At 47.3% G+C, this 16,533-nt stretch overlaps 6 protein-coding genes across 6 annotated transcripts; 4 read left to right on the top strand and 2 right to left on the bottom strand.

Annotated features, from left to right (window-relative positions):
- Positions 1-491: 491 nt before the first annotated feature.
- nic96 (linker nucleoporin NIC96) lies at positions 492-3,883 on the bottom strand (the record flags this gene model as incomplete). The annotated part of the gene is made up of 5 exons (XM_026759243.1): positions 492-818; positions 887-1,629; positions 1,688-2,669; positions 2,719-3,370; positions 3,441-3,883. 5 exons carry the CDS (start codon positions 3,881-3,883, stop codon positions 492-494), a joined length of 3,147 nt encoding a protein of 1,048 aa, XP_026613400.1.
- A 553-nt stretch (positions 3,884-4,436) lies between these two features.
- Positions 4,437-4,899, top strand: COX16 (cytochrome c oxidase assembly protein COX16; the record flags this gene model as incomplete). Its single annotated transcript, XM_026759163.1, has 2 exons — positions 4,437-4,760; positions 4,819-4,899. The coding sequence occupies 2 exons, from the start codon at positions 4,437-4,439 to the stop codon at positions 4,897-4,899; spliced, it is 405 nt and encodes a 134-aa protein (XP_026613399.1).
- A 1,708-nt stretch (positions 4,900-6,607) lies between these two features.
- ptpA (putative protein tyrosine phosphatase (Pyp1)) lies at positions 6,608-8,074 on the top strand (the record flags this gene model as incomplete). The annotated part of the gene is made up of 1 exon (XM_026758915.1): positions 6,608-8,074. One exon carries the CDS (start codon positions 6,608-6,610, stop codon positions 8,072-8,074), a length of 1,467 nt encoding a protein of 488 aa, XP_026613398.1.
- A 1,551-nt stretch (positions 8,075-9,625) lies between these two features.
- Positions 9,626-10,456, top strand: CDV56_105102 (F-box domain protein; the record flags this gene model as incomplete). Its single annotated transcript, XM_026758721.1, has 1 exon — positions 9,626-10,456. The coding sequence occupies one exon, from the start codon at positions 9,626-9,628 to the stop codon at positions 10,454-10,456; it is 831 nt and encodes a 276-aa protein (XP_026613397.1).
- Positions 10,457-12,285: 1,829 nt separating this feature from the next.
- Positions 12,286-12,855, bottom strand: CDV56_104916 (uncharacterized protein; the record flags this gene model as incomplete). The annotated part of the gene is made up of 1 exon (XM_026758535.1): positions 12,286-12,855. One exon carries the CDS (start codon positions 12,853-12,855, stop codon positions 12,286-12,288), a length of 570 nt encoding a protein of 189 aa, XP_026613396.1.
- A 1,370-nt stretch (positions 12,856-14,225) lies between these two features.
- Positions 14,226-16,204, top strand: CDV56_104639 (FGGY-family carbohydrate kinase; the record flags this gene model as incomplete). The annotated part of the gene is made up of 3 exons (XM_026758258.1): positions 14,226-14,438; positions 14,500-15,060; positions 15,140-16,204. The coding sequence occupies 3 exons, from the start codon at positions 14,226-14,228 to the stop codon at positions 16,202-16,204; spliced, it is 1,839 nt and encodes a 612-aa protein (XP_026613395.1).
- Positions 16,205-16,533: the final 329 nt, after the last annotated feature.

Genomic DNA, 16,533 nt, shown 5'->3' with positions numbered 1-16,533 from the left:
AGTACGGAGTACAATAGCTAGAAGTATTACCGAAGGGCGGATTTGTTTTCTTTTATTTCGATTTAAATGCACTGAGGATTTCTCATGTTCTTTCTCGGTCCCAGACGTCGAAAACTGTCTTCGATTACTACCAAATAGTTCTCAAGTTGCTTGGGCGACTGCTTGCCTGACTTCAAGTAGGCTTTTGTATCTGCACTTAGCTCACTTTAACTTAAGAGCACGGACTAATACTGACTCTTTGTGAGGGAATGAGGTAGGAAGCTGAGGCGGGTTAGAGTGAAAGTAGAGAAGGAAAAGAAGAGAGGAAGTACAGATAGAGATACTTTATCTGGCCTCTGATTCCCCGCCAGGCTGAGCACTGATTCTGCTACACAGTAACAGCTAGTGGAATTCAGGTAATTGGTGCTTCACAAGCAGCGTTTGATTTTGGATACCTGAATTCTAACGTCTGGGACGCGGACTACCTAGCCAGTAACCCGAAATGATAACCTCTAGTAAGCCCCGATATCCGCTCCGGCGCGAGCAAGACTCTCATAAACTCTTGGCGGTAATTTGTACTTGACCATACCGGAGAAGATCATCAGATCTTTGGCCATGACGAGTAATTCATCAGCTAGGCCTTGCCTGGTCTCGTTCTCATACGCTCCAGAACTCAACCTCTCCCTTTCATGGCCAATGCAAGTGATACTCCACATTATCACGTGCCCGACGTTACGTGCAATGATTGGGGGGAAAGACGAGAAAGCTTGGGCAGCACTTCGAATGAAGGAAACCGAGCCTCTTGCACGCAAGGGTAAGATGTTCAGTTCATTGATAGCCTGAGGTAAAATGAATCAGTGAAAGAGAACGAAGACGAGAGGTGGAAGTGAAGAGGGGAAAAACTTACATCCAGAGCCGGCGTCCATTGACCTGCTTCAACTTCTCCCTTCGCCTCCATCATTCTAAGCAACAAACCGCAAGCATCACGATTGACCTGACGGATTCGCTGGTAATAAAGAGCATTTGTATTGTAGAGGCCAATCATATTCTTCGCCAGAACCACCGGATCATCCACTGCTGTAAGACTGAGGCTACTTCCAGGTTCCGGGGGCGCTCCACGTTCCTCACTGGCATGCTGTTGTAGATCAGTTCGTGGCCGCAACGGCTGCAATTTCAAACTAGGACCGCCCAATTCCATTGCTACAGCATCCGACAGTGCTCGGTTGATAATATCGATTACGCGGTCGTAATCCTCAGCAAGGTGATACAAGAGGACTGCGTCCGTTACCAGCCCCTTGTCATCGGCGATAGCAGCAGCTTGCATTGTGATGGTTTTCAAAAATTCTTCTTGATCGACCAACTTGATCAAGCTCATGCGTTGCTCAATCAAACCCTTAATTCGGGTCCCATCCGAGCGGATGTCACCAAGTAATTTGGCAAAATCCCTCGTCTCTAGAACAAATTCCCGCAATGCTTCGTGACACACGGATGCTTGAGATTTGCCTAGAGAACCGGGGAGGTCGGCGTTAAGACACAGCAAGCAAAAGTAATCAATCGCGGCCTCAACATATCCAGTACGGAACTCCCTTGTGTACTGGGTAATGAGATGTCCGAAATTGATCTGGGGATATTGTTTCACAGTAAATGATACTAGTCTTATCAGTAAACGTGACACGGAAGTATGAAGCTGAGTAGGAGAAATGCTTACAGATTTCTTCCGCAGAAGTGTAGAAGTCTGACACACGCAAAAGACCATAGTACGCCAAGGCGATTGCGAAATGCACCGCACTGACTGGCGCATAAGAGCCGAGGTATGAAACTGCCTGTTCGAACATCCCTCCTAAGATCTGCAGTAGAAAGAAAATGCCGTAACCACCGGATGCCTCCTGGCCCTTCCCAAAAATGCGTTGACCGATCTCTGTAATATCCGTCTGAATATCCTCGAGACCGAAAACATCCCCAGCGATTTCCTCAGCACGGTCGTCTTCTCTGGCTAGACTGAATTGAAGCCACATCCAATCTTCGACACTTTGATTTATGCCCTCCAAGCGCCTACGGGCTAGGTCGCATCGGCCAATGATCTTGTAGCAAGCCATGCGATACGGATCAACCGTGTTATCAGGGGCATTGCGTGAACGCTGTTGATATTCACCATTGATCTTTTGCTGCAAATCTCGCGGCAGCCGTCTGTTCTGTGCATAAGTCGTCATATATGTCACGAATTTGTGATCCAGGGACCGGAAGCCAGGATCTTGGCTAACATATTCAGCCGCTTCGGTGACGAATCCGCATCGAAGAAGATAGAATATTAAAATCCAGCAATAATCCTGGCCGACCATCTGTAGCTCAGTTCCGTCTGGTGCAAGGTCTTTCCTTGCCGCTCTCAAGCGAATATAGGCTCGAATTTTGTTGATAACCGTCGGAATTCCTCCAAGTTGCGCTTCTCGAGGATTTCTAGCGATCATGTTCTCGACTTCGTTGTAAAATGCTTTCTCTAGGAAGGAACGAGAGCCCTCGACTATGCGTTTTTTGAGGTTCGTTCCCCGGCGTGAGTTCGGTGTCTCGTCCAGATAATCCTCAGAGAACTGTCGCTCTCTTACTGTAGCAGGATCTGATAGACTGGTAGTGCTCGGAGACTCTTTGACGATACTGATCAAAGCTCGGTACGCATCAAAAAGCTGGCAAGGTACCTAATAAAATTAATCAACCTCGGGATCATGGCTATATCATCGAACTTACATCACCACCAGCATGTCGCTCGACTTCAGAGAATTCATGAAGAAGTGGAAACGCTCGTCCTTGAATCCGAGCGGAATTCAACAGCTGAACCTTGTCCGCATAATGGCCCATTTTTTCGCGCAAAAATCGAAGGTCCGGGGAGTGAGTTCCGGGTGCATCGCTGCGTTCCAGGGGATCCTCGAAAAGCTGATGACTTGTTCTTCCGGTCCCAGGGTTGCCTATGACTGACTTTCCCAGGCCAGAACGTCCGAAAACACTCCGGCGGGAGACGCCTGCAGCTTCGTGGGAGGGCAAAGAACCAGTTTGTCTAGAAGGTCTCGTTGAGCGACCGAATGAATTTCTCATGTCGCCTACAGTGTCATCCTTATGCGCCAGTCCAAAGTGCTGAAAGATTCTCTGGCGCTGCTCCTCCCAGTCTAAATCCACTTTCTCCTCCAGGAATGTATCAAAGTCTCTCTGAGCTCGAGCAAGACTTTCGGCAACCATCACTTTACGCCCACGCTGTTGTATGCTTCTCAAAAATTTCTGGTTGTCAGGGTCAAAAACCTCCTGTTCTTTTGGAGGGAGACCTATGGAAGCGTGGGGATCCAGCGCTTTGAGATCCCGTAAAGCATGTCCAGGCGACACGCCCGAAGCGGCAAGAAGATAGTGGCTATAGAAGATAGAGGTCAGCAGAATCATCCAAATCATGAGAGCCAAGGGCAGGCAAATGTAAAGCTTACGCTTTACTGTTCGAACCAGGATGCAGGGGGTCGTTCAACCCTCTACTGCCGAGTTCTCTTGCTTTCCTCCGAATGTCATCAAGGCCTAACTGAAGGCTGGGCAACTCTTCGAAATTGCTGCCTTGACCAACTGAAGCAATTGGTCTTTTTTTGCCACGCTCTAGTAGGCTGTTAAAGAATGCGGGCTGAGTAGTTTGGCCAGAAGGTCGTGAGGATTGGCCCGAACTCATCTGTGCTTGATCTTGTCCAAAGATCGAGGCCTGGAGGGGCTGTTGCTGGGTTGACGGCTGATTACCAAAGAGCGAAGCATTCGGTACAGCTTGAGTTGTGGAAGGGATCCCAAAAATACTCGCTGAATTGGCAGCCGAAGCTGAGCTCGCCGGTTGAGTTGCGGTTCCTAGGCCACCAGCTCCAAATAAGGAGCCAGGGTTCGTTGAAGACATCGAAGCAGCGGGCCGCGTTAGCTTGATCTCGGATACGCGACGGTGAACGAGCTTGATATTTTCGACAAAAACAGACAGAGCCGCGAGCTGTGCTCATTCAATCTGGGCAATCTCTACCAAGCGTTAGAGTAGGTAATTGGCACTGGGAGTTTATATGAACGTGGGAAGCTCGCAGACTCATAAGAATGAGTGGAACAGAAGTAGGTGAAAAGGAATAGTGTAAATAAAAAAAAGTCTAGCAAATTAAGATCTTACATCTGCTTGCTGGCCTTTCCAACTGCTGGAGCAATTTGTGTTTACCAACTGTACAAAGTATTGTAACAATAATAATAATGAAAATGGCTTATTTGCGGCGCAACAAGCCATATCGGAATTAATGTTTCACCGGTTGCTTAGATCCAAACTTTTTAGAAACTCTTGTCAACAATATGATATTTCCAAGGGACACAATTAAGGAAAAGAGTATTTTTCGTCCTTTTGAGTTCTCGCGCGGAAAGTGCTACATTTGGACAGGAGTTTCAATTAAGCAAACACATAGTGGTCAGCCTTCGAGATGCCCGCTTTTCAAGCAAAGACATTCCGGCGTGCAACAACAGCCTCATCTTCACTAGGAGAACGGATCGGCGCAGCATATAGAGGAAGCCTACCGAAGCATCCTTTTCTCCTCTTTGGTCTTCCATTCATCATGATCATAGTTGCAGGGTCTTTCGTCTTGACTCCAGCTGCTGCTTTAAGATATGAAAGATATGACCGAAAAGTGAAGCAACTCACGCAAGAGGAAGCTATGGAATTAGGACTCAAAGGGCCAGATGGTGAAGAGGGAATTAGGAGAAATCCGCGCAGAAGAGTCCTCGGAGATGAAAGGGAGGAATATTATGTGAGTTCCCCCATTTCGAACGAACTCGTTCCAAGGCTATCATTAACGCCCGTTCAAGCGGCTCATGGCCAAAGACCTGGATAATTGGGAACAAAAACGAGTCCAGCGGTTCAAGGGCGAACCTGATGGGAAGCTTTGAGCTTCTTGACAGCTGAATCACGTCTTCTGAAGACGGGCGCTACTCTGGCTAGTTTCCAGCAGGATATTTGTTCGACTACCACGCTTATGTTGGCTGTGGCATACGCAAGGGAACCACATTTGATGATGACATGAATTTGAAACCTATTTCACCCTAGTGAGAGGCCTTCCATCTTTTCTCAAAACCTTGCATGTCTGATATGTCCAGGAGTTATCTCATTGAAGTATATTTCTTGATCTTAAAACTCAAGCTGAGCAAGCTAATTTGCCTTATGAAGGTGTCATCTGCCATGGTATTATTAAACCTGCATTTCATGCCTGGTCTCTTTAATCATGTATGAAGTGGTAGGTGCTAATCATGATATTCTACTATTATATACTATATTCTGTACTGAGATAAACCAGTGATAGTCTGCACAGAGTAAGGCATAGGAGTCAGTATGATGTCTCCTAATTTTTTAGATTCTAAATGCGCAACATTACTTTATATAGTAGGATGCTATTCCCTATTAGACCTAGATTAGCAGTAGTACTATTAAGTTATTCACATCTGTGCCTTCTGCACAGTTACTCAGACTATAATATGGCAAACAAACATAGGATGATAAGGTAGTAACCTCCCCTAATATTGAACTGACATGCATCCAGGTTTGACCATTACTAGAGACTACTATTAGTCTATACTTATTTTGCATAATTAGAATGCAGCAAAAACTCTACTCCTGCCCTCATAACTGTAAGTAGAGATTAAGTGAACTTCTGTCAGACACTGCTTGTGTCATGGCTCATTTATTAAATAGCATGATTCCCAGCTGTTCTGCTCACTGATTAGAAACCCCTTTTCAAGAGCCTGATGATGCCTTGCCAAAGTTGCCACAGCATTCTTCCAGGTTTCTGAGGGGCTCGTCGAAGATCCAGAACGGCCGTTCAATCTCACTGCATGGATTTTCTGCAATTTTGCCGCTTGCCGACTGTCTCCACCCATAACGTCATACCCAGGGAACATCTTTTCTCTGAGAGTTTCTCAAACTCCATTCGCTATTTCCATGTCGGTCTGTTGTTCACCTCCTCATGCTAGTTGTATTCATGATGGGAAACTGGTGATAATTGACAAAGACCAATCCTTCCTCACGCATTTCTTCTTTAGCTGCCATCTTGTTAGAGACTTTTTTGTCGAAGTCTCCTGTTTCATCATATCTCGATTTATCTCATGTGAGTCTTAATAGCCAGCTCAAACAAGCATATGGCTAGACCCAAAGTCTGCCTATCTCAAAGCCCCCCATCTCGTTGTCTCAAACCCTTGATGAAATCTTTTGAGAGTACACTCTACTGGGGTCATTTCTTTGGATTTTAACTCATTACATTTCCTCCCCCCCTCCTCCTTTGGTCCCGTCTCACTCATTTCCTCTCTTGAACAGAACGCTTCTTCATATTAACACCCTCTGTGAGGCGAGCTGGAGCAAGTTTTACTTCATTTCTGAACCTGCCATCACTCATCGACGATATCCGAGTCTAAAAGGAAATGATGATTCGTGCTTAGAGCCAATACTCGAATCAATATTGAAATCATTTTAAAAAGGAACTTGTCCTTGCGGATGCCGGTGTCTTCATATCGCAGCATTTCGAGATGGCACAGGAGCCTCGCGCTTGATTGTGAGACACCCGGTTTTCAGAGATAATCATCGGGCAACCTGGCTTTGGCAATCAACATGTCCACTACGACTGACCAGAGACAATCACCTTCGTCTCCGTGGACCCAGGAGTCACAAAGCTTGCAGTTAAATGGTCTCTCAAGCCCAGCGCCTCTCTTCTCGCTGCGAGATACCAATTCGTCTCCCACCAAAAGTGGTGACGGCCTGCAAAATGCCTTTTTGGAGCAACCGAGCCCTAGCTATTTCACCATCAAGGTTGAGGGCTCGAGTGACAGACCGGTTGTGAGAGAAAGCATGAATGCCAAGAACCATCGAAATCCATCCTCACAAAGTCAAAATTCAAACTTGAGTCAAAAAGCGCAATTACTCGACCCGGAAATTGCGGAAGGCTCCGTAGATCCGTCTCAGGCTCGCTCTGAAAATGATGCGGGTTTGCATATAATCTCATTGAGCAGGGATTTGAAACAAAAGGACCCAATGGCCGCTTATAACAACCCTTCCTCGAGAAACCTGCCCTCGGCAGCTGTCAATATTATGTCATGTGAGCGATGCGCAGAATTGCTCAAGACTCGTGGAAACGATGTTTTATTGCTAGATGTGCGGCCTTATGCACATTATGCTAGGAGTCACATCAAAGGATCGCTAAACCTCTGTATCCCCACAACGCTCCTCAAACGGACTTCCTTTGACACCCAGAAGTTGGCCAACACCTTCACGAGCGACATTGACCGGAAATCGTTCTCGAGATGGAAACAATGCCGCTACATCATCGTTTATGACGCTGCTACACTTGACATGAAAGATGCGGCGCCAATGATCAATGTGTTGAAGAAGTTTACAGCTGAGGGATGGAGTGGCGAAGGCTCGATCCTCCGGGGTGGGTTCAAGGTCTTCTCCAATCAGTTTCCTGCGCTTGTTCAGCAGCCTCAATCGTCAACCCCGGGAGTAACTTCAAGGAAGCTCAACTCGCCGATGCAGATTAACCTTCCATCTTTTGCGCCTATAGCTGGTGGCTGTGCTTTGCCGGAGTCTTCCTCTGCCGCCATTCCCTTCTTTGGAAATATCCGCCAGCATATGGATCTTATGGGTGGTGTTGGTCAGATTCCTCTCCAGCTCCCACAAAATTTTACAGACTCCAAAAGAGTGTTGCTTCCACGATGGCTCCGGGACGCTTCCGATGTTGAAGATGGAGGTCAGAAGGTTTCAGAGAAGTTTCTGGAGCTCGAGAAGAAGGAATTAGACCGGATGAAACAAGCTCTCTCATATGAAATGACCGGAGTTTCTACCTCTATGGAAGCTCCTTCGAAGAAGTACCGGGTTGCCGGGATCGAGAAGGGTAATAAGAACAGATATAATGATATCTATCCCTTCGATCATTCCAGGGTTCGATTGCAGGATGTTCCATCTGGTGGTTGTGATTATGTGAACGCGAATTATATGAAGGCTGAATACAGCAATAAGCGCTATATAGCAACGCAAGCTCCCGTGCCCGAAACATTCGATGTGAGTTCATCCATCGATTGACATCCTCCCTATACCTCTATATCTTCAAGTGAAGATTGTCCGCAGGAGAATGGAGATAAGCAGGCTGATAGAGATATAGGACTTTTGGCGTGTGATCTGGGAGCAAGATGTTCGACTCATCGTTTCTCTCACAGCAGAAGTTGAAAGAGGTCAAGTTAAATGTCACCGGTATTGGGAGTCAGGGAATTACGGGCCTTTTCGAGTCAATAACTTTTCTGAGCGACGCGTTTCTATGAAAGCCTCAGGGTCCCATCAGAACCAACCTCAGTCAACCAAGTCATTGTCGGATTCCAGCGAAGAATCCAGCGATCCATGCATTATCATCAGACATTTTGGCTTGTCACACTCGGCTTTCCCATTTCAGCCACTGCGAGAAGTTACCCAGCTGCAATATCCCTATTGGCCCGACTTTGGTACTACCTCACAACCATCGCATCTCCTTCAGTTGGTCGATGAATGCAACGCAGTGATACGAGCAACAAGCAATACGGGCTTCGATAATCGCGAGGCAATGTCAGCCGAACAGCGACCTGTACTGGTGCATTGCAGCGCGGGATGCGGCCGTACTGGTACCTTTTGTACAGTGGATAGTGTTCTGGACATGCTGAAGCGACAGCGCACTGCACGAAAGACCCAATCGCAAGCAATCAGCGAACGGCCTGATGCTGGGTGGATCTATAACGATAACCTGGACCTTATTGCAAAGACAGTCGCCGACTTTCGAACTCAGCGACCTAGCATGATACAAAATTTGAGCCAGTTTGTCTTATGCTATGAAAGTGTATTAGAGTGGGTGGTCGTTCAAATGGACGAAGGATGCGGAAGTCCTTGACTCAAGCGCTTCCCATTGCTATAACTAGCATCTACAACAAGCATCAAAGCTACCTAGCCCTATGGGTGACTGAGACAGATATCTCATTCACAATTTCTGTATCACACATATCCTTTTATATATGCTGCTTGGATTTAGAAAGCTATACCTGATGCAGTGCAAGCGGGAGAACGCATCGTCTCGTCTGAATATATATTTTTTTTCTTTTTCATTTCTATAAACTTGTTTATCAGCTGTTATCGGGCTGAGAATGGATTGGCTTGCATATGTTTAGAGACATCAGCAGAAACATTATTTGAATTTTACTCTGGACTTTGGTCTAGTCAAAGTGAATATAACTTGAGGGAAAGAAATGGCTTTGATGGCTTTAGTTCTTGGTAGATAAGTAAAGGAGCATTGAGCTTACTTATTGCACATATCAGTGCTAGATACGTCCTGGATATCTTTCAGGGTTCTGATGCCTAAAGTGCTGCCTGAGGACGACTTGGTATTCTTAAAGATTCATAACCAGGCAACAATGGCGGGCGGTGATACTACTAAGATCTTTGGGATCAGGGTAGCCCCCACCCAGAGCCTCTCATTTCCCGAGACCTATAAATGATATGGTAGTGATGCAAAGCCGATGAACTATGATACCATTTTCTTCCAGACAATTGCTAGCAGCTTCCTCCAACTTCTGTCACAGCTGTTTCACCTAAACGCCAGCGAAGCCCTGAGCCATGTTGCTCAATCTTCCACCAGAGCTAATCCAGCTTGTCCTTCGAAGTTCGACTACGCCTTCCTTTCTACAGGTGGCATTGTCCTGTCGAGCCCTGTATGAGATTGCATCCAGTAGCCGGGAAGTGATTTTGCATCATCTGCATAAAACACCCGGCTTGGAGGTAGACACAGGCAATCTCAAGACAAGGCAACTGTTCCAGCTGCTCATGAAGCGCTCGTTCCAGCTGCTATATGGTGCACAGTTTTCCGCGAAATGTACAACATTCTGCTTTGAAGATTTTGCGCTCGATGCCCGAGCATCTTCGCTAGCTTCTCATGGAGACCGAGACATTGCTCTCGTTCTGAAAGGTTGGCAGGATGTTTATGTTTTTCAGGCCAAGGACGGGCAGCTGCACCTGAAGACCCAGCTGAGGTCACCTGAGGATCAGCCTGGAAGGATAGAGGTGCTCAAAACAGCATTTGACAGAGAAGGAGGCGTCAACGTTCTTCAGCGCCTGCTACCAGCCATAGAAGAAGACCGCTTGGGCGCCACGCACCCGTTCGTGAGACATGCGATACAGTCCGGTCCTCGTGTTAGTGTCTATATGGCGCGTCACTCACTTCAGACACTTAATGAGCCCATTCGCATGTGTGCTTTTCCAGACCATGCTGAGTATGAACCTCTCGCTCTTGCTGCTGCCGGAGAGAGCACATTTGCAATCTCTTGGCAGCACTTCCGTGAAAGCGACGATTATGAGGTTGTTCTGTACAATTCTCCAAGACAGTCGAGCAGCAACACTCCTGGGATAATTGGTACGTTACGCTTCTTTGCTGTTCACCCAGTGCTCTAAATTTAAGGACAGTCTTGTGATTGGCCATCATCTGATGTATGTCTAGATTGCAATTACAATGCTATCACACTTGTCGACGGGAATAGACAGCGACAGAGTAACGATCGATATCGTCAAGCGGGCCTGTCCAGCCCTTATGATAATGGTCCTGCTATCGACATTTCCTTCAATGACAGATCAAGCCAGTTGCTCTATTATCACCGCGCTCAAGCTTTATATGGTTACTTTCAGAGAATTCAGAGTATCAATGCGCACTCCCTCCCGGTCCCACAGCCAACTCTATATCAGAATTCGTGCATGGTGCAATTCTCAGACACTTCGAGCCTTCTCTTTTCAATCGCGATACCCTTCTTTGGTACACATGCAAGGCGAAATGAGAATAATATTGAAATGTGCCATTGGAAGTACCTGGCCTTCGGTATAGCGACCCATCGGGAGGAGAACTGGACTGTCGCGTGCCTGTTGAAATCCGAAGCCCGTTGTCAAGCTCAAAACTGTGGGCACGTCTTGAATCTTGACCGTGGGCGACGATTCTCGGAATGGACAATAGTTGCTCGGCTATGGGGATTTCAGAATCCCACAAATTCTCTTGGTTGTAAACTTGCCGCGTCAGACCGTGGCACTCGCCTTGCTATCGCAAATTGGAACGTCATTTATGTGTGGGCTCTTGAGCCAGACGCACTTATCGAAGAAAATGCAAATGAATTTTACCCTCCATCCTTTCGATCAACAAGTTCAGGGATGATCGAACTACGACCGATTGTTTTCCCGCTAGATGCAGTGTGCTTCAAGCTCTGTTTCACGCATCAAGAAGATGAACTGATAGCTATTACCGATCGGGGCGTGATGTACTGGGACCTTGGCCCATTGGGCAAAGGGCAAAGAATCACTCAACGGCTGACTCTCTAAAAGGGGAGAAGCTTGAAGTGGAAACCTAGAGGCCTGGAATTTTGTTTGCTAAACTGAAAATGCGAGGAAAGCGACTTTGATACCCCAAGATTTCTCTTTTACAGAACTATATATTCTGCGGCCAGTTGCTTTTAGAGTGAGGTGACCATGAGCGCGGGGATCCAGATCGTTGGACCCTGCATGGACCCCTATCGAATCATCTACTGGGAGAGATTTCGCCATCAATCCAGAGATAGAAAATGCTATCGTGCATAATGATAGTGGCTCTTCTCGTCGAAAGGATAGGATTGAATGTAGCATGCCGTAGATTGCGCGGGATGAAGTAGAGAATGTTTGGCATCGGATAACGGTGTGGTGCTGGAAGGATCGGATACAAATCGGACGCTGGTCTACAGCAGAAGAGTTCCTGCCACTTAATACCTCTACCGACCTTCACTTCCATGGCATGGCATTTTCAAACCAACCACTCGCCGCGATGAGAATGAGACAACGCTCTGCATGAAAGGTGGTTGGAATAGAATAGAGAACAATCAACATGTGAGTGCGCCAAGAATGAGGCGTCTACGTCTAAAAATTCAAAGGAAGAAGTACTATCACCCGCGCCGGCTGGGGCTTTCTTCGATGCCTGAGGACCTGATTCGAAAGAGAGCCGTAGACAGAAAATCATCACCGTGCGGATGTGCGTCGTAAGACTTCAAGACACTACGTCTCCTGTCCACGAAGCCATAGATAGAGGACTGATGTACAGACGGATCAAATGTGACTTTCATTGTCCTTCTGCGCTACCTGACATGGCCAAAAATGTAATAATGAGGAAGACCCACCAATATCTAAGCAGATGCGAGGTATAGTCAGAATAAGGCCTTTTTTTTTCCTGACAGGAGACGCCATAGAAGAATTCAAAAGAGGAGACGGAGCACTTACTTCTGGAAAAAGGTCTTCTCAGCAATCTCTTCCGGATTCGTTCCATCCGGGCCGACTACAACAGGCCGATTGAGATGCGGAAGCGGACCGGCTTCGCTGGAGAGGAGTTCTATGTTCAAGCCCGCTGAGCTGGATGTTGCCGCAGATGGTGAAGACGTCACCAATGAAACGTGGTAGATCTCGTTTGAGGGTCCAAGATGAAGTCGCAGAGTTGGCTTTTGATCCTCACTCTCTGCAAGCGAAGAGAGCGACGTAAGAGAGCCTACCCATTGTTTCGGGTTGGTTGGCGTGGAGGTGAAGAGACCCACGCGAACGAGATCTTGGGGAACCGCTTCTGAATCACGGTGGCCTTCAAGATCCGCAATACTTGGTGGAGAGTAGGCTACTACATCTGACGTTAAAGATGCAGGATCGTACGAGATGCGGGCGAGCACCGAGGGTTGAGACGAGGCTACCGGCCAATACAGGATGTCGGCTGACCCAGCTTGAGTGGAGGACGGAGATGCGGCGAAAGCTTGAGAGGAGAATAGGGAAAGGAATGGGAGGATGACCTGAGAGAAGTGCATATTGAAATTTGGCGGTAAGGGCGAGGAATATGAAAAGTCGGTCGGATCTGCAGTGAGGTGAAGCAGATCTATCGCATCATCCGAGGGTGCACCGAGGAGGATTCCACTATTTCAAACAAACATGAAATCAGCATCGAGCGTGATAAATCGAGTAGGGAAGAAATCTAATGATGTAGAATTTTAGCTGCATGCATACTCACTATAAATTCTGGCAAAACCAGTATGCGTGTCAATGCCCTTATCCCGTGCAATGGGGTAGTTGACTGTGGTCAGCAGGGGGAGTTATGGGATGTCCGTATCTCCCCATCTGAAGGTCATAGATTGGGATAGGTATTCTGTAGGTATTTTAGCGCACTGGAGGTACCAAGGGTACCGATTGGTGCCAAGGATAGCTGTACCTGCTATTATCATTATTGTTTTCATCATCATTGTTGATTATTTCGCTTTAATAATATGCCTGGCATATAATTGCAAAAATCGAATCCCAACAAATAGTCTATTGAACTAGCATTCAGACTGACTGTGACCTTTTATCTATCCACTACTCCCCGGGTATCAATAATTACAGAGTACCCCTGCGACCGACCTAGATAGTGGTGCCTCAGGCATAGATAGTTCTTGGAATTGAAAATATACGTCATCGAAGGACTCTGGGGAGACAGAGAAATTGCTCTACCTATCTTGCCCGTGTCATGAATAAGTCAATCTGCCATTGTTACTTTTAGACAATTTCCTCCATTGCATGAAACATCATCGCAGATTGATAGATTGATATCAATAGGCGAAAGGATGGGTTAAAACTCCTGAGGAGCTAGGACATGGAGATTCGAGCTTTAGCTAAGAAAACCAGGACTACTAGATGTATCTCATAGAAGATAAATACCCCTGTAGTTATTATGATTAATGATAATGATTCCCCTTTGCCCCCACGTACTTCGTGGTCCATCGAGCTGTCCTTTGTTGCTCCAACCATCTTCTCCCGGTCGACTTCTCTTTTTACCTTCTTTCTTCCCTCTGTTCTGCTTAGTTGTTCCTAGTATAAAGCTAGATTCGCTCCTTCTTCAGTTTCTTCTCTAATTGCAACATTCAGCCACACTTTCTGACTGAGAAGAAGACAGCCGACTGGCGTGCGAAGTATTCATACTTCTACGTACTTACATACTTAGACAGCTCAGAGGACCTCGCCCTTGCTCGGTAAGTTAATGATCGACGTCTCCACTACCCCGTCCTGATCAACGTCAACGCCGGAGCTCAGCCCTCCGCAACAATGTAGTTATAGCTCAGCCTGTCTGACAGCTTGAACAGGCAAGCTCCCAAAATCACAGCCTGGTTACGGGTTGCTTATGTCTTCTGGTAACATTCTACCCAGGATGGCTTCACTGCCATATCGTCGTCCGTCTAGGCAGAGTTCTCGACAGGCTTCAAGGGACACTCGAGACGAGATTCAGGTCCACCAGGATCATTACATCGGAATAGATGTCGGCACTGGAAGTGCTCGCGCTTGTATTATTGATGCAAAAGGCGATATTGTTGGATTAGCTTCCGAGAATATTGGTCTCTGGCAGCCCCAGCAGGGATACTATGTACGTCCGCTTGGGCTTCTTCCCTCCTTGCTCCTGACTGTTGCCTGACAATTCGTCAAAGGAACAATCTACGAACGACATCTGGCGATGTATATGCGTGTCCGTTCAGCGCGCTATTAGCCAGCATAACGTCGATCCAAATACTATCCGGGGCATTGGGTTCGACGCGACGTGCTCGCTGGCCGTATTCTCCAATGTTACAGACGAGCCCGTATCCGTAACCGGGCCGAACTTCGATTCTGACCGCAATGTGATCCTTTGGCTGGATCATCGTCCAGTGGAAGAGACTGAAAAGATCAATGCTACCAAGCACAACTTGCTGCGATATGTCGGAGGAAAGATGTCGATCGAGATGGAAATTCCCAAGGTTCTGTGGCTGAAGAACAATATGCCGAAGGAGCTCTTTGACCAGTGTAAATTCTACGACTTGGCCGATGCCCTGACGCATATCGCTACCGGTAATGAAAAGCGAAGCTTCTGTAGCGTGGTCTGCAAGCAAGGGTACGTGCCCGTTGGCGTCGACGGAAGTGTGAAAGGTTGGCAGGAGGATTTCCTCACAGAAATTGGCCTGGAGGATCTCATGGAGGACAATTTCAAGCGCATGGGGGGTGTTGATGGGGTGGTGAGCCTTTTCATTTCTCTCCTCTCATCTCAAGACAAATGATCTACTTTCAGCGCTGTTGAAGGCTGACTTATTTCAGAATGGTGATTACCTCAGCGCGGGTGAATTAGTCGGAACATTGTGCGAAAAAGCAGCCTCAGAGCTGGGGCTGCCAACTGGCATCGCCATTGGCAGTGGTGTTATCGATGCATACGCTGGTTGGATAGGCACTGTTGGCGCCAAAGTCGATCTAGAGTCCGAGCAGCTGAGCTCTGAAGTTGCCAAGAACGATAAGACACAGGCTTTCTCACGCTTGGCTGCTGTCGCGGGTACCTCAACTTGCCATCTCGCCATGTCACCGAACCCTGTATTTGTCCCTGGCGTCTGGGGACCGTACCGTGACACGATCCAGCCTGGATATTGGATGGCCGAAGGTGGACAGTCCGCCACTGGTGAATTGCTCAAGTATGTGATCGAGACTCACCCAGCCTTCAACCAGGCGATCTCAATTGCTGAGTCGTACAATGCCAATATCTACGAATATTTGAACGAACATTTGAAAGAGATGGCCCATGAACAGAAGGCCCCCAGCGTCTCCTACCTGGGTCGCCATGTGTTCTTCTATGGCGATCTCTGGGGTAACCGGTCGCCCATCGCAGATCCCAACATGAAGGGTTCTATTGTCGGCATGGCCAATGACAAAACTGTCGATGGCCTTGCAATCTATTACTATGCGACTCTTGAGTTCATTGCACTGCAAACGAAGCAGATCGTCGAGACAATGAATAAAGCCGGTCATAGCATCACATCCATCTTCATGTCCGGATCTCAGTGTCAGAATGACATTTTGGTACGGCTCATTGCATCGGCATGCGACATGCCAGTCCTTATCCCTCGTTATATTCATGCTGCAGTTTGCCATGGTGCAGCGATGCTGGGAGCCAAGGCCGCGAGTGCCGACGCTGAAGGCAAAACAGAGGACCTGTGGGAAATCATGGATCGCATGAGTAAACCAGGAAAAAAGGTCGTGCCGACAGACGACGAGACTGAGAGAGCTTTGCTTAACGTCAAGTATAAGGTCTTCCTAGAGCAGTGCTACAAACAACTCGAATATCGAAAGCTGGTTGATGAAACCGTGATCTCGTGGAAGACTGGTGACACTTGACTTTGAGCTCTCGTTTTGAGAAACTCCTTTGTTTACTCCGTAGACGGGACGAGTCTAGGGTAGTTGCGAAGATCCTTTTTTTCTGGTCCGGCCCTTCGGGTTGAATTTTTTCTGCTTGGACGGCGTCATTAGAGGCAAAACAATTGGGTCAAATGAATAATACAGCTGAAAGATCTAATCTGTAGATAATTGTGACTTCTGGCTACGCGGACCAGACCTAGAAGTCAAGGCCAACAGACAGTCCGAGATGAGGAATTCGTTCTCAGCACCAGCAGAGTTGCTCTTCACTGTATCACTAGGGCGAACAAAATTAGAATCCTATCGGCACT

The sequence above is a fragment of the Aspergillus thermomutatus genome (assembly GCF_002237265.1).
Source record: "Aspergillus thermomutatus strain HMR AF 39 chromosome Unknown NODE_129, whole genome shotgun sequence".
Taxonomy (NCBI): domain Eukaryota; kingdom Fungi; phylum Ascomycota; class Eurotiomycetes; order Eurotiales; family Aspergillaceae; genus Aspergillus; species Aspergillus thermomutatus.
The sequence above is the reverse complement of the archived record's forward strand: the minus strand, read 5'-3'. Positions and strand labels throughout refer to the sequence as shown.